General features: G+C 40.5%; 3 protein-coding genes across 4 annotated transcripts; 1 reads left to right on the top strand and 2 right to left on the bottom strand.

Moving 5' to 3' along the window:
* Positions 1-450: 450 nt before the first annotated feature.
* Positions 451-11,241, bottom strand: LOC108890855 (heterogeneous nuclear ribonucleoprotein C). Its single transcript, XM_051075545.1, is given in 11 exon segments — positions 451-1,497; positions 1,614-1,765; positions 2,348-2,461; positions 2,550-2,713; positions 3,410-3,457; positions 3,564-3,636; positions 4,521-4,620; positions 4,622-4,796; positions 5,712-5,761; positions 9,302-9,335; positions 11,118-11,241. Coding segments are annotated over 9 exon segments (927 nt in total). The 5' UTR covers positions 5,717-5,761; positions 9,302-9,335; positions 11,118-11,241; the 3' UTR covers positions 451-1,401.
* A 529-nt stretch (positions 11,242-11,770) lies between these two features.
* On the bottom strand, positions 11,771-15,627 carry si:ch211-63p21.2 (FH1/FH2 domain-containing protein 1). 2 transcript variants are annotated; one of them, XM_018687896.2, is made up of 9 exons: positions 14,456-15,627; positions 14,069-14,209; positions 13,709-13,891; positions 13,469-13,588; positions 13,210-13,371; positions 12,859-13,097; positions 12,519-12,745; positions 12,309-12,423; positions 11,771-12,207 (listed from the first exon to the last, which is right to left on the bottom strand). In XM_018687896.2, the coding sequence occupies exons 1-7, from the start codon at positions 14,918-14,920 to the stop codon at positions 12,658-12,660; spliced, it is 1,398 nt and encodes a 465-aa protein (XP_018543412.1). In that variant the 5' UTR covers positions 14,921-15,627; the 3' UTR covers positions 11,771-12,207; positions 12,309-12,423; positions 12,519-12,657. The 2 variants fall into 2 exon arrangements, with proteins under 2 accessions (XP_018543412.1, XP_018543411.1); XM_018687895.2 differs by having other exon boundaries at positions 11,775-12,207; positions 12,309-12,426.
* A 2,412-nt stretch (positions 15,628-18,039) lies between these two features.
* si:ch211-63p21.1 (uncharacterized) lies at positions 18,040-24,364 on the top strand. Its single transcript, XM_051075607.1, has 7 exons — positions 18,040-18,283; positions 19,475-19,576; positions 20,184-20,273; positions 20,499-20,573; positions 21,836-21,906; positions 22,014-22,186; positions 22,696-24,364. The coding sequence occupies exons 2-6, from the start codon at positions 19,508-19,510 to the stop codon at positions 22,156-22,158; spliced, it is 450 nt and encodes a 149-aa protein (XP_050931564.1). The 5' UTR covers positions 18,040-18,283; positions 19,475-19,507; the 3' UTR covers positions 22,159-22,186; positions 22,696-24,364.
* Positions 24,365-24,367: the final 3 nt, after the last annotated feature.

Raw genomic sequence — 24,367 nt, 5'->3', positions numbered from 1 at the left:
GCTGTAGTTCCAAAATTTAGAGCATGGTTACCCCCAAAATTGAAGTAAGAGAAACAATGAAAATAGGTATGACAAATCCAGGAATATTCATCAATTTTTGACAATATTAATTTACTAATCAAGTTTTTCATGTTGCTTTTTTTTTTTTTTTTTTTTTTTACATTAGATTAAATTGGGGGCGAAAGTTAAGATTTATTTTTAAAATAGTAGAAACAAATGTTTCAAAACCTGGGGAAATAAAAGCAAATCTACCTGTATGTATGGATCTAAAGGCAAGGGAGAAACTAACCCAGCAAGTTTTTGACAAGGCAATAAAAATGTTTAATGCTCATTCCAGCTTAAACCTGTCTGTTCTGCCTTTACCACAACCCACTCCATCTTAACATCACACAAGCCCTCCACTGCCACCGGAGAGCATCCATGTGGGTTGTACCACAATCTCACACAGGATCCGACTTGGAAAACATGTTTATTCACTTTCACCAGTGCAGATGAATGACAAACAGAACATCAACAGAAACAGACAAACATGGAGTAGCACTGCATTTCACAAGTCAAGGTCGATTAAGGTCGTAACACCTCCGCAACAAACAAAACTATTTTCAGAGCCATGAGGATTATGTCTGAGCATTTCTGCAGCCCAACATGAAATTTTGTACACGCTCATTTTATCTGACAAAGCAGAAGGTCAAGATTTTCTGTGAGCAACAGAAATGAGTCATTTTGTGTGGCCAGTTGTTATGACACACTGCCATCTGCTGGTTAGAAGGCAGCTGTACAACAGCTGGATCAGGAATACAGTTTACATTTTATTTCAAGCCCGGGCTGTACTATCATGTCTGATATTTTCTCTCACAACTGACCTTAAATTCAAACCACTGCACCTGAGCATATTTCAATCCAGTTTTGTTTAAATGTCAGCCACTGCTGAGTGGTACTTTGTTCAATTTTTGGCAACAAGTCAACACATTCATCTAAAATCAATAACTGATGAGGGCTAAGCTCTTTTCCTTTCAATTTCTTACACTGGAGAGGCTCATAGCCCTGAGTTCAAATGTACAATATGTTACATCTATCATCAACGGAAGGCATTTTGTCTAAATGTAACACAACAATGTTTTATCATGATTTATCCAGTGTCAGAAAATATCAGTAAAATTAAAAAAAAAAAAAAAGTAAAGGAAGTCAAAGTACCAAATTCAGAAATAGGTACTTTACATATTTATGAATATGTGTATCTATGTGACAGAGAGAAATATCTACAATACACTGTATATAAATGTCCAGTCAATTCAGCAGATATGAGCACATGAACATTGTGTGTGTACAAGTCTGGTGTGGTAACACAATCATACACAATTGTTTTGTGCATGCGTGTCTGCCTGTCTGCCTGCGTAGTGTTTAGGACTGGTCTCCGTTGGCGCTGTCGCCGTCGTCCTCTCCTTCCTCCTGCTCGCCTTCCTCCTCCTCGTCCTCCTCTCTCCCTCTGCTTTTCATCTGCACAGAAGGAGAAGTGGACAAATGCCACTATTCATCACAGATGAGTAAAGAGAATGCCAAAACACCAGTCACTGACTTCTTGGCTTTTGCTGTGCTTCTCTCTCTGTCCTCACCTCATCCTCGTCCTCCAGCAGATCTCCCTCCTCCTCGGAGTCGTTCAGCTCCTGGCTCTCTCTGTCCCGTTTCAGGCTGTCCTCCTTCTTGCTGGAGGTAGATGAGTGAAGTGGGGACACTTCACCGGGCTCTGGTTTGGAGCTCTTCATGTCTGAATAGACAGTGGGAAAATGAGTTGCAAAGAGGAAGATAGGTGAATGAGTTTAAAAGCGAATAGGATCAAGGACCACAAAAAAGATGATGGCAGCTGCAGAGGACCATCTGCCTTCTAAGTCTTACAAGGGAGGTGGAAAAGGAAGAAATGTTTTTTTGATTGACATCTAAATACAAAACTCTGCCCCCATCCTAACGGCTTCCAATGCTATTTAGTCTGATAGACCTGGCCATTTTATATGATGGGAGGGGTTGGAGCACATTAAAATTAATGATTTCAGAACGTTTTATTGGATCAAATTATTAGAAATTTGCATATGACCCCTCATGACTCATCCTGGTGCAGTGTGAGTCACAGAGAAGATCTTGTGACTTGTGAAAAGGGTGAGAAAAATAACCAAAAATGCAACTCCTGTTATATATTTGACATTTGTAGAGGTGGGTTTTGCTTCCTTGTATTAAGCAAAAGGTTTTTCTGCTTTAACCTATCTCTGCACTGTACTGAAAATGATTTTATATAATTTTTCTGCCTTTCAAACTGGTGTAAACTTTGCATTATTATCATCTCATTACTGCTCACCAGACTTCTTGCTGTGGTCCTTCTCCATGCGCTCTAAGCTCTCCAGCAGGTAGTCCACCTTGTGTTTAATCTGTGTGAGTTCTCTCTTGATGGTCTGCAGATCATCTACCTTCACTGTGGAAATAGGGATAGAAGAAAAGTCTGAGAGAGAGGTCAGTGTGAGTGATTGGGACATATTTGTATGTGACAGAATGAGACTTACTCGTACGTGAGGTCCTCTGGCTACTTTTGGAGGAGGAGGAGAAGCTGGTTTTGGTTCGTCTACTACCCCCTCCACTCAGACTGACCCTGGGACGCTTTGAAGGGATGACAGCGCGAGACAGGGGTGGAGGGGGAGGAGGCACCCGGGACTGGTAGGAGTACATCCTGAGAAGGAGCCACAAAGTAATAAATGTGTCATGATACACTTAGTGGTTTCCTTTTGCTTTAACAAGATCACCCTTTCATTACAAACAACTTTATTTAAACAAAATGTTTTCACTTTCTGGAGTTATTGATAACATCACCATACAGGCTAATTAAACCCTGAAGGCCTCAGTTACACAATGATAGGAAAACAGCGCTAGTGTAGTATCAACTTTAGAGGAGCTGTTTGTTAGTTTTCTCTGCCACTGAATGTGGTTTCTTGCCTGGAGAGGGTGGTGGTGATCGTTGCTTGCTAAGCCATTGTTGCATTTACAATACAAGAGGTCAGAACACGCCATCTGAATTGAGCGCTACTTCCTCAGGGAAATCTATGAGGAAAGTAAATGAGACAAGCCGGTCGGGTGGGGGCTAGCTGGTTAGCACGGATAGAAATGATAGATCGAGAAGCAAAATATTGATGTTGCTTTCTACCACTGGAGACGGCTCTTGGTGAGTAAAGAAATAAGGTTTAATGTTCAATTTAGAACATTAGAGCAGTAAACAGCTGTTAATGCTAACATTGGCTATGTAGCAGTAGCAAAACTTACAAATAGCTCCTTTAAATGGTAAATCTGTGGGAACCAAACTGCCAATTTTCTATTACTATAAAAATGTACAGTCCCTACATCTGGACAATAAACTAAAAAGGCACCTTACCTATCATAATAATCTCTTTGAAAGTCATAGTCCAAGTCAAAAGATGAACTGTAGAAAGAGTGGGGATGGAGCAGAAAGATTAACCACAGCAAAATGCACTTATTTTCGATACGACATAGCACTGTCTGACTTGTGTAGCACAGCATGTACACACCTATACATGTCTCCGGCAGAACGCTTTACTGTCTTCGATCTGTGAGGCTTCGGTTCGCCTGCCAGGTTGATGTCTGAGGGAGGAAAAACACTGAGTCAAAGGGGAAGCGTTAGAGCTGTCAGGAGTGGGAGAAAGAGCCAGAAACACGTTATGGATAGAACGTGTGAAATTGCAATTAACACATTCTAGCACTCCTTCCCCTCCACCTGATGGTATGTTATTTTGGAAGACTAACACAGGCATTGCAAATCATTACTCACATATATTTTTAGCCTGCTTGGAGCATCAAACAGGTCAGAAAATTAAGATCAGAAACAGCTGTTTTTTCTCTTGAGATGTTAGCATTTTTAAGTTTCACTTATACAAATATACGGCTTTAAAATCCTCCTAACAATACTGTTGTTAAATCCCTGGTTTTGAGCACTAGGGGGCAGCACATGGTTCAGCTGTTGGGATTGCAAAACAGAAAAAAATAAATAATATATAATTTAAAGGTGCATAGAAAATTGTGACAGATGTCAGACATTAGGGTGAGAGTGAAAATATATTTTTACTCTTTCCTTTCCAGTATATGAGTCAAGCTCCAGCAGTGCTGTGACCTTGAACAATATGGCAATATATCCATTAAATTAATGATTATTTGGTGCTGGCTGTAACTTCATTTTTGCTGCACAGTTATGAGAGTACCATCAATCTTCCCATCTAAATCTTGGTGAGAAAGATGTAAGCACATTTACTTAAATGTTGGAACTACTTATTTAAGTTCAGGCAAGTTGTAAAACTTTGGTTGAGGGTAGGTCATGCTGCCATGCTGGCTAAGAAAAGCTGGACTACAAAAGCAAGCTTGATCTTGACTTGGGCAAATCACTTGGTGCTTTAAGCATAATGAACTGTACAACTTTGGTTGATCATCTTTTGTGGTATAAAATGTTTTCCTCTAAACTATGTTAACCTCACCCAGGACCTGTCCCACAATCATGCGTCCGTCCTCGCTGGCCACGGCCGCCCGAGCATTCCTCTCATTGGAGTACTGGACGAATGCATAGCCCTTGTGGACAGGAGCAACCCACGATCTTGCCATACTTGGAAAAGATGGCCTCCACGTCAGCCTTGGTGACCAGCAGTGTGTTGAGGTTGCCGATGAAGACGCGGGAGTTGAGGGAGCGGGGATCGGTCTTGTTGGTCACGTTGCTGCTGGCCATCAGGCTGGAGGTGGATGACGACGATGACCAACTAGACAAGGCAGAGGGACGGCAGGTGAAGAGGATGGGTAAGGAAAGGGAAAAGAAAAACAGGGAGAAAAAAGATATGAGATTGGGCACAATAAGTGGAGGAGGTTGATGTATAGGGTGAAAAGAAATGGTAGAAGAAAAACAATGAGCTGATAAGCGCATAGTGATATCCATATTCTTGTGTCTTGCACTGTATATTACTCTTATGTGCTTTGAAGCTGTCTAATTTGTGGATTATCTCTGAGCCAAGGCCAGCTTTAAAAAATAAATTGCATGGTACAAGAGTTTTGTTTTCAATCTAGGCTTTTTAACACATATCCTAGAAAAGAAGTGGGCTTTAAGTGGTGCAAGTCTGCAGAAGGCTACTAATAATGAAGATTATCCTTTATTGTCATTAATTTGTTGATTTTTCCCCACATTATTTAATTTATTAAATGTCAGAAAACGCCCATCACATTTTAGCAGATCCCAAGTTGACATCTTCAAAATGCCTCTTTTAATTTCAGTTTATACTGACATAAAGCAGAGAAGAACAGAAAATCCTTACATTAAAGAAATTGGAAGTAGCAAATGTTTGCCATTTTTGCCTAGATGATAAATTAATGTATCAACTATCAGTTAATCAACAACTATTTAGGCACTAAAGGTCGAGGTAAATTGTGCAAACACACCTCATATACACATTTACTAATACAGAACAACCACTTACACTCATCCTTCTGTTAACTAAATGTTATTGTGTATGCACAGTAACTTGTACTTCAACAGTGTGGGTGGATCCAGTCAACAGGGCTACTTATTTTACACACACTAAACGTGTGTTTGCACTTTCTAAAGGGAGACAAGAGCCTCTGAAAGTAGATATGAGACAGCAGAATAGACAGTGTGATTGGGTCATGAAGCTGCCAGCACTCACTCCATTGTGTCTGTGCTCGGGTCGGTGGAGGTCTGCCTGCCTGTCTGACTCTGTTGGAGAGAAGAGGGGTCGTCGAGGAACTATGAGAGATGGAGTCAGTGAATGTGGGGAAACATCTACTACACCTCCAAAAGTTTTTTTTCCCCATGGATTTCTGGGGGAACCCCAGAGGTGCTTAAAAAAGGGGGGTGAGGGGCTGGTTGGTCAGGAGGTGGTTGATAAAATGTTTTTAAAAAATGGAGGTAGCCATGAAAAACCTGTGGGATAAATGGTTGTTTGTTATGACAAAAACAAATAGTGCATTTAGACTTCTTCACTTTACAAATGATTCGCTCATAAATCGTAAATCCAATATTTCTCTATAGAGGGTGAAGCAAATAAGAAACACTAACTGTGTCTTTGCAGTAACACCACTTGTATGAAGCTTGTAACGTTTGAGTTTTGTTGCAGTAGCAATTCATGGTGTTGTTTCGTAAATACTCAGTCAGGTTTGTCCAAAAAAAGTACATTTACTTTGTGCACAGCATTCACAAGAACCTCCGGATGTTGATGGCAGCAAAATTTGTATTACATCAACATAAAAAAAAGTGTATCACTGCACACCAGGAGTTTTGTATCAATCTTCTTCAGTAGTACATGAGCCCATTGGTAGGATGATACACTTTTTATGTTGAGTTTCTGACAGTCAACATCCAGAGCAATCTTGTTCCTCTTGTTCCAGTTTTGTGCAGTTTTGTGTTTGTAAAATGTTGTCATCCTTGCTGCACTACATCGTTTGATGAAGCAACAGCGAATTAGGCGGCGACTGTTGTGAATCACAATTACAAAGGCAGCAACACAAACGAGTCAACATTAAGGTGGCGTGCAATCAACAGTGTAAAGTATGTCAGCTTTAATATGAGCACAAAGAGGCCAGACTGTCGCCGAATCGCTTGTTGCATTAGTCTCAACCCTGCAAAGTTACGTAACATTGCAGTCTCACAGGATTATCACAGCATATGCCAAATACAGGGACACTTTGTTCAGGTCTCGAGGAGACCCTCTTACAGTAAGACTTTTATTACATACTTGTCAATACAGCCATTGACTGTGGATGGAAAATTACCTATCAATTCCAAACTACAATTCAATTGTAGTTTAAATAATTATTTCTCAGAAATAAAATATTTGCTTCAGGTTCATATTCTTGGGCTTTTTTTTGTCCAGCCCCTCATCATTCTTTTCTTCTAATGCTAACTTTATGGGAGTGCAAACACTGGATTTTCTCATTGACCTTTTGTGTATCTATCTTGTTTTTCTTCTAATTCCCTCTCAGCCATAAGAGCTGTTCATCTTAACCTCAACCACCTCAGCTATTACCAAGCCACATCTCACCTGCCAAAGCACAGCACTGCTGCCAGCTGAGCTAAACAGTAACCCAGCAGCAGCCTCTCCTCTCTCTGGCCAGTAGCTACTAGCAGGGGGATTACATGGTTTGCAGCAGGCTGTCTGGCCAAAGCTTAATACTCTGGTCTCCTCTACATGATTTGGCCAGGATGTTTCTATTGCTTGGCAAGCTGACAGGGTGTCTACAGCACTGGGTGTGTTCAGGAGGGACTATCACAGGCTGCTTAGCAAATGTTTCTAATTCTTTGTGGCATGCTTGGGTTCAAGTGGGAATATCCAGGGTTTATACACACACACACACACTCCCATGTGATTTTCATGACAGAGACTGGTTCTGAGCTCAATTGGGTGACACTGTTGTTGGACGGTAACATAAAAACTTTTTATCTGAAGAGTCTGTTATTAGCCAATATTTACACACAAGGGTGGAGGAAATAACAGTAGCATCTAATATATAATATCCCTATGGATAAAAAAAACGAAGGCGCTCATTAGATCTTGTTCAGAGCTGTTAATGCAACTCATTGGTGATTTTTGAGGCTCTCGCTTGTGGTGTTGCTCAGTCAGAACCCTGTTAAACCTGTAGGCAGTGATTTCTATCAACTCGCAGACACTAATCCTGTTTTGCTAATGTCATTTTCCTGTGTTTAGCACTTTTTCTTTACGCCATATATGATTTGGCAGTGTTTGTGTCTACTGCCTGCAAATCCTAATTAGAAACACAATGGAAGTTGGAAGTACCACTTGACAGTACGCATCAGCTTTAGAAGGAGTTTAGCATTCAGTGTGTTTATTATGGAGCTTTTTTTGGCAACTTCATTAAGTGAAAAAGGCCACACAGAACATTAGTTTTAATTAGCACGTGATAATCTCAGCATATTGAACGACATAAGCTTCACAGAGGTGGTGTTTACTGCAGGGGGAGAATTATATAGTAAGGTCTGCCTGGTGCTGTGGTTCTAAATCCATCATCTAGGCACCTACTGTCTCAGTCAGGGGCTGAATGATTACTGCCCCTCATAAGTATCCACTCATTGTAGCATGAATTTGAATTGATATTTTATAACAGCATTAACTGATCCTATCCTCTGCCTCATCTGGGCCTTATAGTGTGTTCGACCTGACAATGTTTAAAGGAAATCTAGTTTTATTTTGTCTCACTAGCGGGTTCATTACTACAGATCAGTTATGTGAGTGAATGTTGTGCTTGAACTGTGAAAGACACTGCAACTGCGGCTCTCAGGACTTGGGATTCAGACAAGATAAAATGACGCACCGAGCAGCTTTGCAGTGGGAACAGATGTGTCACATGTATGCAGCTGTGTGTAGATAGATTTTTTTTAATGAAGATTTCAGATGTAAAAATGAAGAGAAAGTTGCAAATAGAAATATGATCCTAATCTTAGAGGTTTGATGAGGTTTATTAAAACATGAGTTCAGTGTAACTAAAGATGGTTGTGATAAAAGCAGAGGAAGAAAAAAAAAATTACTATTAAAAACTATTGACAGTAACAGCTTCCATATTAGTGATTACTGAATAAGTTAGTAATTAATAAGTGTTCAGTGAGCATGCTGATTTAATGGCCACAAACTTACTACAGGGTGTAACAATAGTTACTGTTATAATCAAGAGCAATGCCTCTTAAAAAGCAGGTAACTTCATGTGAGTAATGGACCAGATCTGACTTCATCAAATGACATGCACACTCACAAAAAGACCAAAAAAATAAAAAAATAAAAAAATCACTTTTACAAAGCAAAGGCAGAAGAAGAAAAAAAATCAGGACTCATTTTGCCTTTGTCAGTGTCCAGCCCTTAATCCAAGGACTGTGTGCAGGAGAGAATTGAGGTAGTGTTATTCAGCAATAAGCTACAAGTTGGGCTTTTAATAACCAACACTGAATATTATGCATTTGATGATCATAAACTGGGAACATGTTTGGAAGCTCATGTAATGGGGGCACTAGTCCCAAACAGTTTGAAAATGAGGCAATCAATTTTCTACTTTCACAGCACAAATTAAAAAACAAAACAAGAAACCACTACATGCTATTTGCTCTAGGAAATCCAAAAGGGGATAAATGGGCTAAATCACAAAGGGATGAAAACAAAAGTGGAATATAAAAAAATGATGCTAAAAGTTGAGGTGAAAAATAAACCAAAAAAAAAAAAAAAGAAAAACAAAAAGGTTGAGACCAACTTACGATTTGCCGCTGTTCAAAAAAGTGGCTTCAAAAACTAAACAGGGGGAAACAAAAAGGTAATATTAGAAAAGAAATCCTTCTAAAATGAACTACGACTATTACATCAAGCAGGGGAGGAACAAAGGGGACAAAATATAGAAACTAAAACTGTAAAGCTCTTAAAGCCCCTAGAACACTCCCACTATGACTTGCTCTCTATGAAAACACTGCTAAGTATTGAAGTGGAAATCAAATCTTTTCTGCCCGGGTCTACTTCCTCTTTCAGTAGAATGATTATTCATTTTGAATGTACAACTCAGTAAATTATACCAACTGAACTAAAATGAAATTGTTTCTCATTTGACCCAACTGATCTGAGCTGGAAGTGAGGCCCAAAGCCATGTTACAGAACAGAAAATAAGAATGTTTTTAAACACTGTTGTACCAAGTGTCTCCTGCAAGAAAAATGCATCTAATTATTTAATTAATAATTAATAGGTGTTTATCACACTTTATTATTGGTTTGATTTCCCTCTGATGCTACAACTGCTTCAGACACACATTTGATTTACTAAAATTAACCCACCAAGGGTCCACACCAAAGAGTTGGTATCTCCTTTGCCAGCTCATCTGATATTGTGTTATACTTCTACAGGTCCAAATGCCAATTCAAACTGTTTTGGTGTCAGCTTCAGTGCAGGCCAGAGCATCACCAGTGTGGGGGAACTGCCCCTGCTTGCCCTCCTTGTGAGGGCCAGAGTTAAGGGTCAGCTGCAGAACAGCGCCCCTGGAGCCTGGAGGGACTCCTGCTCAAGGACACTTCCACACTTCCAGAGGACGGTGTGGGGTACAGTAGGGGGTAAAACAGGGAACTTACAGTTTGAGGGACCGATGTCAACTGGAAGTCTACACTGGCTTCCTACTGAAAACCTTTACTGCAAGTAAGATTAGGAGTTTTAACAGACATGTATACAGCTGATCAGTCATAAAGCTACGCAGGAACAGAGCTCTTTAGAGATCTTGGCCTGATTTCAGCTCACTGCAGGCCCCTCTGTAGGCCCTCCTCCTGGGTCTAAGCAGCTCCACAGCGCAGAATAAACTGCTACTGAATGAATGGATTTCTCAATATGCAATAAACTTTAATGATTATTCCATCATTACTAAATGCACAAATAATAACGAACCAATGCTAAAGAAATCCCAGGTAGATATCTGCACAATACATCAAAACACTGTTGTGTTAATGTCCCTTAAAAAACGCACCCACTTCTCCTTGGGGAAAAACATCTTGCCTGAAAAATTACATCATTCCTCAGAGATTTGCTGCAGAAAATATACTGTCTCAGCACTGCCAAAATCACATCAAGGAAAACAGGAAAAACACGTCTTATGAGTCAATGTCAACGACTGCACATCAAGTTACAGGTGGGGGCAAAACACAGGACGAGAATAAAAAACCTTTTAAAAACAGATTTCCAGAAAAAGGGCGACCCGTTCTGAACACTGTCCAGAAAAGACTGGAATAGTCTTCCATATTTATTTCCGCGAAAATACGACCACAATCAGATAAACAACACAGCAGCCCTGAAAAATCGAGGTTTTAAAATGTCTTACTCGAAAAATAAAGGCAAAAATCTTGCTGTGGAAGCTACTTCAAACTAGTTTCTGCGCAGCTCATACTGCCATCACAAAATGAACGCCACTAAAGCCAACACAGTCTCAGGAATACCAGCCAGGGAAAAATGCAATAAAAATAAAAACAAAAAGTCCCAAAGACGGTTGAAAGTCAGGAAAAAAATATAAAAAAAGAAAAAATCTCTCGGTTAAAAATACTCACCAGGAGCTTACTACTAAAAATGAGTAAAAGTCAACGCTGTTTTTACTTGAGTAGATAACGATCCGCTTACGGTTCTGCAGGCTGATTGTATCACCTTGAAACCAGTGGACACGAAATGGCGTCGACTCCACACACAACAGAAGGGTCACGCCCACAGCTGTATCCCGGTTTCTGATTGGATCTTGAAACTGCCCTGTGTGGATGTACGCTTCACAGATTGGCAGATGTGCTTGCCAGTTCTGATCATGAATGACGACAGCTGTACAGTGTACGCGACTGATTTGAATGACATTTATCAGTTAACTCAAACGCTGCCAACATACACGTACTCGCGCTACATGTTTATCAGCTTTGGAAAGTTAATCATATTATTATTTTGCGCATATTTTACACATCAGAAGACACGGCCGTATCGTGCAGCTGTTTGTCCTGTCAGGGAGCGAGATCTGCGCGCGCTGTATCCAAGCGCGTGCTTCGGCGCGCGTGAGCAACAGCAGTCGGAGAACACTGCCCGGAACGAGTGATGTCACAAGCTGTTCCTCTTTGCCTCACTGGTTAGCATTAGAATACAGTGTATCTGTAATAGAATGTAAAATAGAATGTTTTCTAAAAACGTAATACAAAGTAACAGTTTTAATATTATGTAACAATGCAGAATACAATGTAACTTAATGTAACGTAGAATTCAGGAAAACTTTATTGTATTTTGAGGTTTTATTTTGACAAATGCTTATGCCAATGCCTTTAATGTGTTCTCTTTTTGGATATTTTGATACATTAAGATTCTTGTACATTCAAATGTTGATTTTGCTCATTAAAGTGCGCACACAAATGTATAGATGTTAAATTTGCTATCAAAACAGAGCTTTAATTCATCTTCACTTTCAAACTAAAACATACTTTAAAAACTGAATGGCACATGATATGTTAGGCACCTGTCCATTTCCATATTGCTAAATAACTTTGCGCTGCAAAACTGACTGTGGCAGCGATGTCACAAGTTCATTCAAAAACACCAGTGATTCAGTGACTGAACGGCTTCAGAAAGTATATCAGCAGGATCACCACGTCAGTTTCCGAGACAATGAACCTGGGAAGTAAACAAATATATGTTCAGTAAAACTCATTTTATAGATGAGGAGAGAAAGAACCATAAATCAAGAAAAGCAGTTTGAGTTTTGTATAAAGCACCTTGGATGTCAGCCATCCTCCTTCGGTTTCGAGGCAGAGTGGCATCCAGCCTCAAGGTGGACTCAGGTGTTCTCAGCACCTCTTCCAGCTTACACTGCTCCTCACTTTTCTCACTCTGCTGGTGAATCAGTAGATGTTCAGTTAAAATCAGAGTTTATTTGCTGTAACTCTAGGATCATATTTCATTGTAAAACCATCTGAAGCAAAAACCTGTGTGGGAGTTTGTTGAGTTTGTTTCCTCCTGCCTACGGGAGTGTTGAGGCCTGGGCTTTCTGCTCTGTTTTTCTGTTGTTCTCGCTCTCTCTGAAGCAGGATGCTCTGTCGCATTGTCCTGTACTCCAGAGAAAAGTTACTGATGGTTTTGCAGAAGTCCTCTGCTTTGGTGTCTCTCACCATTGCTCGGAGAGTAGCCCAGGAATAAGAGGAAAGAGTGGAACCTGGAGAAACAAAATTTAAGAGGAAAACACAAGGTTGGACTCATGATCCAGACCATTTTACAATTTGGGAACTCATTTTGATGTTATGTTATTATATTAAATAACTAGAACACCTGTTGATAACCCGACGATGGACAGCTCTGAGGACTTTGAGCCTCTCCTCGCACTCTTTCAAAATCTTCGGCAGCCGGTGACGTAGTGAACCCTCATCTCCTCCTCCTCCCCTCCTCTTATCCCCTTTTCCTCCTTTCCTCTTTTCCTCAGCTTTATCAAGTACCTTCAGCTGCTCCCATGATGCTTTGCACAGGGCCTCTAGCTGAGAAAGGTTGGACTGGACTAGGGAGTAGTCACACTTTAAAGATAAGAGAAAGGAAGTGGAGTCAAATGCAAGTGTAACAGACACACACACACACACACACACACACACCACACACACACACACACACATAGCTTCAACTACACACCTTGCCAGCTTTAGTAACAGCGCTGATGTCGGAGTAGAGATCAGAGGATTGTGGGTAGAGCTGCAGCAGGAGCACGCAGACGTGATGCAGCAGGGGCTGGCGGGAGTGTGTGTCCCTCACCTGGGACAGCTTGCCCAGGTAACTCAGCTCAAAACCACGCGCCTTAGCGTGTTAAAATGCAAAAGCAATAAAGACTCACTAACACTGAAAAAGACATTAAAGATGGATTGTATAAAGTCTGGGATCACACAGCACCTACCTTACACCCATTTAGAAAGTTACCAATTGCTAACACTGTTGCCAGAATACATTTAAAGGTCTGACTGGCTGCTAGCTGCTCCATGGCCAGCTTCAAATGGAAGAGAGGCTCTGCAATTTCCTGTTACATGGAAAGACACATTTAGAGGACAGTGTCATGATTTACAGTATTTATATTTATTTAGTGACATCTTCGGTGATAGGAAGTCACCGTGGTGGTGTTCATTCCACTTTCACTTACCCTCTCTAAGGAGTCGTAGTCCAGAGCGAAGGCCCACAGCTGAAGCCTGGAGCTCAGGTGAGAGATTTCTCCTAAAGTGAGGAGGCAGAGCTCGGCCTGGGCTAGATGAGAGTGGGGGTTCTGGGCCTTGGCGTCCTTGATCAGGCAAAGTTCCTCCTCTGTTGGGATTAAGGCCTGCAGCCGCTGTTTTAGAAGGAATGTGAAAAGAGATTAAATCAAATGGGACTCTCTGCTGTGTCTCTCACGCTGCACCCCGCTCAGGTTTCATTTTGCCATAATAAAAGATACTGTAAGGGCAATAGCCTGCCTACCCAACAAAAGCAGACTTTAGAGGTTAATGAAATGCTGACGCAGGTGTACCTGAACATCCTCTCTGTCCAGCACGCTGCTGTCCATGCTGTAGATAGCAGGGGGGAGGAGGCGGGGAGGAGGCAGGCTGCTCAGTGCAATGGTTATGATGTTACTTCGCTTCATCCCCAACACTGAGACTGATGGCTGCTTCTGTGTTGAAATACAGAGAAGGCTATGAGACAGTTTTATCAAGATATTATACATAAGTAAATGTATTTCAGATTTGTAAAATTTTCATCGATCTGTTTAAAAATGTCTGGTGCAGGAGATTTCATACTGTTTAAAGAAGTGGTTTAAATATTTTCAGTAGATCTCATGTTGTAGATGACTCCTCAAAAACTGATGCATGTAGAACCACACTAATTGACCTGATGTTGTAAAACTGTGGTTGCTCACCTGTCGCCCAGAAGCCACACTAAAGCAGGTGCTACTGCCCTTAGACTCAAACAGGTACTCCAGTCGGTTTGTATCCAAATGGACTGGTTCAAGGCCGGCCCAAATAGTCTGAGACCCAAAGCGGGTCATCCTGGGAAGTGGTGCCAAACTTTGCAGTTCCCTCCAGTGGAGCTTTAAGGTGCGACTTTTGATGGGCGTACCTTTAAGGGAGGCTGAGGGCAAAGCTGGGGCAAGAGGAGGGGGAGGCGGAGGAAGTGGAGGGGGTGCCGGAGGGGCCTGGAGTTGCGTTGATGATTCATTGATCAAACTGGTTCCCTCGTCCTCCGTGCTGTCTTCCTCATCCCAGAGGTCTGAGAAATCCAAGGTGTTGAGGCAAAGACCTGCAGCGGGCTTGAAGATTGAACCCCAAGACTCGTCAAAATCCCACGTCAGGGGATTATCCTTGGTCTGGTCTGACTCCTTCATTGGTCCGTCAGAGTTGCCTAAGACTCAAAAAACTGTTTTGTTGAGCATTACTGTGACAAGGTTATCATATCTTATCTATCTTATGCTTGAGAAAAGGTGACTCCAAACAGCGCACTTCTTCATAGTAGAGAAAAATAATTCCCTTTCAGATTTGATCACAAAACTTCAGTCCCTCCTTGTCTTGTCTTCTCACTGAGCAGTCAGCAACCACCTCACAGACTCTGCCTATACCTCTGAATGTCTGTGGATGCTCTGCCTCACTTGTCAACCACAGCGGCACATAACTCAAGCATCCAAATCACAATCTTCGAACCACCTCTGAGTGTTCTCACTTCACCGTAACCTGCAATTGTCTCGGGCGCAGTGTTTGTCCCTCCAATCTAAAACGACGAGTCGCGTTTGGTTCCAAAAGTCGACTTGTTGTCCTGCTTGTGTGCCAGAGACCTGTGACCTCAGTCAAAGAGAAGCATTTCATGTGAGTTTTGAAAGGTTGTGTTTAGTCCTGCATCCAATTCTGATGGAAAAAAAAATCCAAGGAACGCTTTTCTGCAGAGCTTCCAGAATATCCAAATGACGTGCTTCTGCAGCTATCCCTTCACTTTCATCTCCCTCTCTCTCTGCCTCTCCTTCTGTAAGTGACATTGAGTGAGAGTCCCACAGAGCAAAAGAGAGCGAGAGAGAGGTGCAGTGGTCCGTTTGTGCATCAGTTTTGGTTTATTTGAGTTGCACCCTTTCCCTTAATTTCCTTATCGACCCTGCATCTCCTGTTTGTATTGCTACTTGTGTATACACAAACTTCTCTATCTGCCTCCTAAGATCTGTTACTTCCCTCCTCTTCTGCCTCCCCTTCTCCCCTGTGAACGCATAAAACAGCACGATTGACCAAATCCTTTTCCTCATATTATGCTGATGTTGCATGTAATGTGAAAAATGATTGTAGATATATCTACAATCATCAAAGCTACACTGACATGTTATAAGGTTTCAGTGTGCATGCTTATGTTGCTACTTTGTGAATTTTATGGCGAAAGCTTGTTCCCACAAAGCTCATTACACAGCACAGAGAAAGATTATGGATAGCTGAGCAGAACAACATCTTAAAAAGGAAGAAATATTCTTTGATAAAACATTAGGGTGCACTGCGGCATAACTGAGTGAAACAAATTACAATCAATAACATTGCGAGGAAATATCTCTCAATCTCAAAGGGTTTATAAAGGTCATACAGTATCTGCCACATTAGTCCAAACCACACAGGCTACATGTGCACAGGGGTTATTTGCATGGTCGACATGCAGCCATAATGAGGATCCCTCCCTCGCCCATTAGGTCTCCCTTAATTACACTTTATCTCGTTCAGTGGCCCTGCTGTCTAGAGGCAGCAATGGGGCTCATGGGACATTTAGGCCAAAATGAGCTCTATTTGGAAAGCTTGGGCTCTTTATAACATTTTTTTTGTCAACAGAGAGAGTTTTCAAACCTGCTGAGAAAGAGGACTTAGATGGTCTTTTTCAGCATCTCATTTCTTAATAGTCACATTTCCTACCTCCTTTGAAAATCATAAACTGTTGGTGGTGATACAAAGCACTATTTAGAGTTTTTTTTAATTTTCTGACTAGTACAAATCAATGTGTGTTCAAATGTATGCAAATGAAGATTAAAATGGATTTGTCCAAGATCCAGTTACTTGTCACAGTCTCATCTGTCCTAGCGGTCTAATATTTTGGTGATGATGTGGCGCAGTTACTGAGACAGACAGATTACCCGTGGGAACAAACATTTCCGGGTGTTTTCCTTTGATGAAGCTGCCCTGGAACATCCAAGTTTCTGTGTGTGGTTATATATACAAATGTGTGGATCTCTTTTCATCTTATTTGACTGCCTGCCCCAGCTATTGAATGTATCTCAACTCTCTCAGGGCCTTGACAGCACAGGATAAAGATCAGGGAAAACATTACATGTAATCATTTCCAGTTTGCTTTGGAATATTAACGGTTGTAAGTTGTCAGGCTCAGGAGGCAGAGCTTGAATTTTGTCATGTAAAGGTCATTTTGAACTGGGACTTGATCTCACATTGGCCGCAGGCATTTTAGGGAGATTGAGGTGGGTTAAGGCATAATAATCAGATAACCTTTTTGTATGTTTAATATAATATCTTATTATGATGAAATAGTTGTGCCTTTGAGCCAACAAAGTCTTGAATGCAGTGCAAAAGATGAACTCAGTTGTGCTTTAAATTCAATTTAAACCACTCAGTACACACCTTTGAATGTGCACCATCTTTCTCTAGGCAACTAAACGTCTCATTTCCTGAAACACAATTACATACCGGTGTACCACACTGTTACGCACCAAACATTCATTGCTTCATTGCAACAATGCAGTGGCAGTCATGGTGTGCGATTGTCTGAACGTAGGATGCCTCCTTTGGACCCGATGATTGGTTTCACAAAACCACTCGCAGATCACAATCCAGGGTGAGATTCCAGCCAGAGGTAGGATGATATGAAGATTTAAAAAAAGATAAACAAGAAGTAAGTATTTTCTAAAATGTGTTCAATCAAATTACCACACAACAAATCTGCAAACAGGTGATACAATAGCATTTTAAAACTGTGAATATTGCATACAAAGTGGGGGAAGTGGGGCACAGCAGTTCATTTTTGCCCCAGGGTCTCATATTGGTTTCTCAAAAACGCTATTTTTGTTCTTTAAGGAGTTTAAGTCTTACTTATCCCCCTTTTGACTGACATAACTGTTGATGAAAACTCTCCTCAATATGTTAGTCACACAGTAACACACAGAGATTATACACACTTACTCACTTATTTATTAACCTGTTTTGCATCTAGACTATTATTTTCCAAAACCATACAAGGAACACACATAATGCATATACATATGAACTGTTCTCAGTGTATCGTTTTGATTTTTTTCAGCTCACTTCAACGTTGACTTTATTGTTTTGGTGTACAAAGCAAAGACTATGAGCCAGTCGTGCATACACAGCAGGCCCCTGCATACAACCCCGTCAACTACTGCACGCTCTCCAACGCTGCTTTTATTTTGACAGTCGTGAACGGACGTCCCTCCCGCCGCTTTCCGCGCTCCCGCGTTGTTTTGGGAACATTCGGCTATCCCGGTGAGCGCGCGCTTCCCGGATCGTAGCTGCCTGTCATCGTTCGGGCTGACATCACAGAGAGGATTTGCTACAATGTCAAACATCCACAAGCAGCGCGAGCTCATGGCTTCCCCGCGCCACAATGAGAAGCATCGCCGCGTTCTCCTGCTCATCCTCTAAATACAAAACTCCATTCACCTTTTATGGGTTTATTCCATGTTCCCGGATAGGATGCGTTTGAGGTAAGATGGGTCACTCTGTTCTTTTTATAAATTATCGCTTACAATTACAGAGTTATTTTCGGCTTTCCACAGACGTCTGTATGAACATAATTTAATGTGTTTGAACATTATTAGAAAACGCAATCTCTTAATTTGACAGCATCTTTCCCCCTCTCATCTTTATGTGAAAAGTTGTCCGGTACCAACACTGACTGTCGTAGGCTATTACGTAATGGGAGTGCGGACACTGCTGAGCAGATGTTACAGTGAGGTGCTGCCTGTGATGACAAATCTCTGATAGCACGACCCCGCTTCTTGCGTTAATACAGCATCATGTGTGCACTTATTTTTGACAAAGAACAGTCATTTCTTCACTGAGTCACTGTAAAGAAAAAAACTTGAAATTATGGATATGTATCATTGGCTCAGCTGTGATTTAAATCCTCCACATTTTAGGAAAAAAATGGCATTACTGTGGAACCTGCAGGATCAGCAAGCCTATATTATCACTGGAAAAAAAGACACTTTAAAATGACTCAGTTACTTTAAACTAATTATCAAGTACCACAGACATCCTGAAAGTCCATTCACAATTTTAGTGATAAAAAAAAAAAAAAAAAAAAAAAAAATCTATATTCAGTTTTTAGTGGTTGCTTTGACTGACTATCTCACAGTTATGGGACATACTGTACATAGCCACAAAACAAATATAGAATATATTTTCTATTTTGTACTTTAATCAATATTACATTATTAATAAGACTCCCTAACCCCTTAACTGGCAAAAGTTGCTCTTAATAATGCCTTATAATTCATCTACAGAGCACTTGTAGTTCGTTTACCTCCTTTACAAAGCCCTTCATTTGTAAAGGGTGTCATATTAGAAAGTTGTATCAGATATTTTTGCAGTATTAACATACATCACGACATGGCAGATGCAGGCAGATGCAAAAATAATCATGCTAATATTTAACAGCATGAACCATTATGATTTACATCTGACAAAACCAATCCCAGTTTGTTTGTTTTTTCTTTACGTTTTACTTTACGTTTAACTTGTTTAGAGTGTTTAATAATTAATAAAAGGAATATAATTTATCCTCTGTCGTCAGTCGTTGCTATTGTATTGTCAATAATTAACCCTCATTGTTACTCTTTAGGTGTTCTAATAGTTACTCAGCCAGTTTATGTGCTGTGTCTGTGTCCCATCAGGTCTATGTGAGTGTAAGAGCCAGGTCAGAGGTCATGCTGCGGAGGGAATCTGACTCCCACGGCCTCTTTTCCTCCGGAGAGACGTCTGACAATGACTGTGAGGTGAGGTCGATTATTTATACCTGTTACCTGCACAGCTCACGAATCTGTATGAGGCATTAAAATACACTTAGACTCACAATTTGTAGCATACAACTGAGACAAAGTAACATTGTCACAGTGACAATACCATGTACCAGACCATATATCCAGCTGTAGAATGAATGATGTGGTAATGTAACACTCTGTGAAGTACTGTAATTATAGCTCTGATGTTGTTTACTTTTTTGACTGAATCCCATGGATTTATCAGCACTCATAACTCAAATGTCTGGTGCTGACACTCAACCATCCTCCACTTTGGAGCAGTTTAAAATGCGAGTAGGTGGAAAAGGTCAAAAGCCAGAATAATCAGAGCCACTGCCTGGGATTCAGGATATTAAAACTTAAGCTGATGATATTTATCGGCTGATTACGTTCAAGTTCATTCTACATGATGCTGTTATACATTGTGTAAGTTTGTGTCCATCAAAGCCTCACTCCTTTTCTTTAACGTACGTTGTTAATATGCTGCTGGCTAGCGATAAAAGGGACAAGAAGCTTCAAATACAGCAAGTCAACTTATAGATCACAGCTGTTTATCCCCTCTCGCTTTGTCTCTCTGTCTCAGATGGGGGCGAGTTGTGGAGAGGTAGATGTAGTGTGTCTGTGCGAGACTGGTCCCTGTACACTTTATTCAGAAGCACACACGCCTACGCCGGTGAGTGCTCAGGCTTCCCACTTAAGTGTCTGCGGCCATCGCTCAACCTGCTCAGATCACAAAGTGTTTCTTCATCTGTAATTGTGCTCCAAATACATGGCTTTTACTTCCTTTCTTTTTCTGTCACTGTATATTTTAAAGGAACCATCTATGCTGTTGTCAAATTGTTAGTTCGTATCTAATGCGTCAATCAGTCTCTGCTTTCTTCTTGCTTTCTGTTCTCAGGACACACTGCTTTGTGAACACTGTGGAAAAAACAGAGTAATGATGACCAGGTACTCTGAGGGATACGGCACAGAGGTAAAGTGTGAGTGCGTCTCATAAAACCCATGTGTACATACAGTACACCTTAAAAGTTCCACCTGCATGTGTCTGCAAATACAATGCTTTTGACATGCGTGTTGCCTTTACTATGTCAGACAGCTGGGAGTTTTCTAAGCCTGTTTCAAGGTTCCAGCATGTGAGGCATACAAATAATACCAGAGTTCATTACATGTTGGCCAAAATCAATAGAGTTGTTTTGACAGTGATCCTGCTGGTAGCTGATATTTCTCATGTGGATTTTCAGTATCTTAAAGTTAAAAACAACCACTTACAAAATTATACTTCACTGATAATAATACCCTTTTTTGAGGAATAGTTTTTGTCTAAAACGACCTTCTTCATTTAAAGGTGCTATATGAAAGTTTTTGCTATTGCTACACAGCCAGCGTTAGCATTAACCGCTTACTCAACAAGCGCTTCAGCTACTGTTGTGATGTTGTGTTACAAAACAAGAAATAGAATACAAATGAATTGATTCATTGATTGATGCTGAACTTGCGACATTTCTTCTAGACTGGTAAGTAAACAGCTGTTAATGCTAACATTAGCTATGTAGCTATAGAAAAAATGTACATGTATCACATTTAAGATGAACTTCTCAAGTGTTATGTGTAGTCTAAACACAAGAAGTCATAGAAATTCAACCAAATAAAATAAAATAAAAATTGAAAACAGTCAATTTCTGATTAAGAAATAAGTAAACAAGATTACAAATGTGTTCAGACAATCTGTGCCAACTTCTGATACATCCATATTAGGAAGTAAGTTTAGAACTAGGCTAAGTATCTGCACAGCAGTTATCAGTTAGCAGTAGATGTCAGTCTTTTTATTTGCAAGTAAAATCAGGAAACAACCACCAAATTAACAGTCTCTGAGCTCATTAGTCATGTGTAGAGGTGTCAGTTGATTCATGCATAATAATAGTGGTGGTAATAAAAAGTGACGCATGAGAACAGTCACCCAGACAAACGCTATCATCGAGTGTTGTTTTTGGTTACAAATAGTGGCGATGATTCACTGGGGCTATTTAATGTTCCATCCAACAACTTCAAAATAAAATCCCTTATAGAGTGAATGCGGAGGTTGTGTTGAAAAAGGCTTTTAGTTTTTTCTCAAAAGGAAAATATTTGTCATACTTCACCTCATGTAGCAGGTTAATACGTATTCTCTGAATATTTGTTCTTTTGTTTGTAATTACTTACAGTATAGTGTATTTTATATGCTTCATTCCTCTGCAGGAGGAGTGTGTATTATCTGACCCTCAGGGGGAGAGTGATGCCGATGCAGATATAGAGGATACAGATTGCAGGTTTGATGCTAACAAACACACACTCGCACTCACACACAGTTCAGCTTGTGCTTGTGGCTCTTACCTTGCAGTTGTCTAACCTTGTACCTTTTACCTGATTTGTTCAGACTCCAGGAGCCAGGTTCTCTGCAGCGAATCAGCTCCCGGAGACGCAAGCGTCCCGCGGGTAGCGCGGCAGGACACCACGGAGAGCGAAGACGATGGTGGGAGGAGTCACAGATCCCATCGCTGGAACCTCAGGCTCAGTCCTGACCGAGCACACAGCAGGACCATACTGGAGGTAAAAAAAAAAAAAGAAGAGAAAACAAAACAAAACACACACACACAATTAGTCTAATTAGTTGTTCTGCACATCTGTCCACTGCCCATTTGAAGTATAATTTGTATTTAAATGGTGCATGTAGTGGTGCACAGGCTGTAAATATTTAGTTTAGTTTTTATCTTATTTCCTTACATGTACAGAATACAGTAGAGAATCAGACAGGAAATGTGAGAGCAGAGAAAGAGGGGGAAAACAATGCTGGATGCACACAAGGCATTTTGATGAGAAACAATAAATGTAAACAGAACTTTTGTTTACGAAAAATCCCTCCATGCCACGCGGCACCTTTAAAGGCTCACTTTATCTGTTAATATATATTTTAATATTCAAAGAAATATAAACATAGGTGAATATCAGCATAAACCTGAGTGAACCAAATAAAACACTATACATAAGAAAATAAACAGTAAGTGCATTCAAACACCTACAGTAGGTCAACTCATCTCTGTCCTCTTCCTGTCTTTCAGGAGAGTATATCACAGGTCAGGCCACTGATCATCTGCCGGCCAAATGTCGAGAGGCAGAAGAGCGAACTGCCCCGAGGCTCCAAACTGATGTCTCTGTGGCCGTCGTCCCTCTCTCTTCCTCTCATCCTCCTCCTCTCAGCTGCCCCTCTCCCTCTCCCTCGTCATTGTTATCGTGTCGTTCCTCCTACCGTGGGCCAGTGCTTGACCTAACATTTCTGTTGCAAGAGATTAGTTTCATTCCAAAAATTACAAGAAGTTCCACCAATTCTTGAGATGTAGTGGATAGCACACAAATGTAGTCTGCTATAAACTACAAACTAAAAGATCTAACAGGCCCCTCATATTTTAGAAATATTTCATTCTGATGTTTTTTTTCCTACCAGAACATGTCAAATTACATTTTTGGAAGGATTTAAACATCTTGTTTTTTGTGTGACAGTTGGCGTCTGGGCTCCATTGAAACCAAAAAGGCACAAGTTCAAATATTTAGGTCTTTCATACTGCACCTGTTAAAACCACTGTCTGTACATTTACATCCAGAATCTGCTCACAACGAAAACAACGTAAACTCAGTGCTTGCTTCTGCCTCATAATATCTCACCTTCCGTCTCACTTCCTCACCCCCTCGTTTGTAAAAATAGACCTCTCATCTCGCTCCTTATTCTAACGAGCCACAGGAGTGGGGGTGGGGTGGGGGTGGGGTAAAGGTTTCAGGGCTGCGCAGGTAGATTCAAAAAGGAAAATAACAGGCTCAATAGGAAAAAAAAAAAGTAAGACGATGCTGCTGAACTATGCAATTCCTCTGTTCCTACCGCAGCATCTTAACTGCTGTAAAAGAACGTCTCCTATGTCCTTGGCACTGTCGTCACCTTCTTGGCCCCTTTTCTCTCTAGATGAATATACTTTATGAATGCAGGGACTTATGGTTCTAAAATAGAGCATGACCCAATTTAAAAAGCAATAGCAGGAGAGATCTGATATAGCTCCCGTCGTGTATGATCTACAGTACATCTGTTATTTTAGTGAAGGGATTACATGTATTATTTTACTTGTTGCAGACTGATTTAAAAACAGGTGGATCCTTCTTCTTCTTCTTCTTCTTCTTACTACTTCTTCTTCCTGGCTGCACTTGTATGTTTTTAGTAAAATAAGCTGACCTCAAAATTAAACAAGCTTTAGTGGAACTTAATTATGTTTAAGCAATTTAAACACTTAAAACTATTTCACAGTCTTACAGTTGAAACATTACTATCATGTTTAATACTATTTATGTTATGTCTATGTTTATGAATTATTATTTAAGATGAAAAGGGAGCTTGACAATCAGTCATGCTACTTACTTCAAGCTGAACTAACTGGAAAAAGCCATTTTGCTGTGGCTTCTCTGTACTGTATGTTTCATGTTATGTTGTTTTTGAATATTTTTGAAGCCATGATTATTGTTTTTTCACACCACACTGGAATTGCTTGCATCCCTGTAGAGAAATATTTGTTTCTAAATTAAGATCAGGTTGTACTGTATGAGCTAATTTGATTAGTGTTTAAGACTTTTTCCTCTTCCAGCCTATTGTATTGCCTGTCTTACATCTTAAATTTTTTCCATATGTATGTTCACCTCTGTTTCATGGGGCCATAGAAGTTCAATAAAACTAGATTGTATTTTGACAAATAA

The sequence above is a fragment of the Lates calcarifer genome, linkage group LG14 (genome assembly GCF_001640805.2).
Source record: "Lates calcarifer isolate ASB-BC8 linkage group LG14, TLL_Latcal_v3, whole genome shotgun sequence".
NCBI classification, from domain to species: domain Eukaryota; kingdom Metazoa; phylum Chordata; class Actinopteri; family Centropomidae; genus Lates; species Lates calcarifer.
The sequence above is the reverse complement of the archived record's forward strand: the minus strand, read 5'-3'. Positions and strand labels throughout refer to the sequence as shown.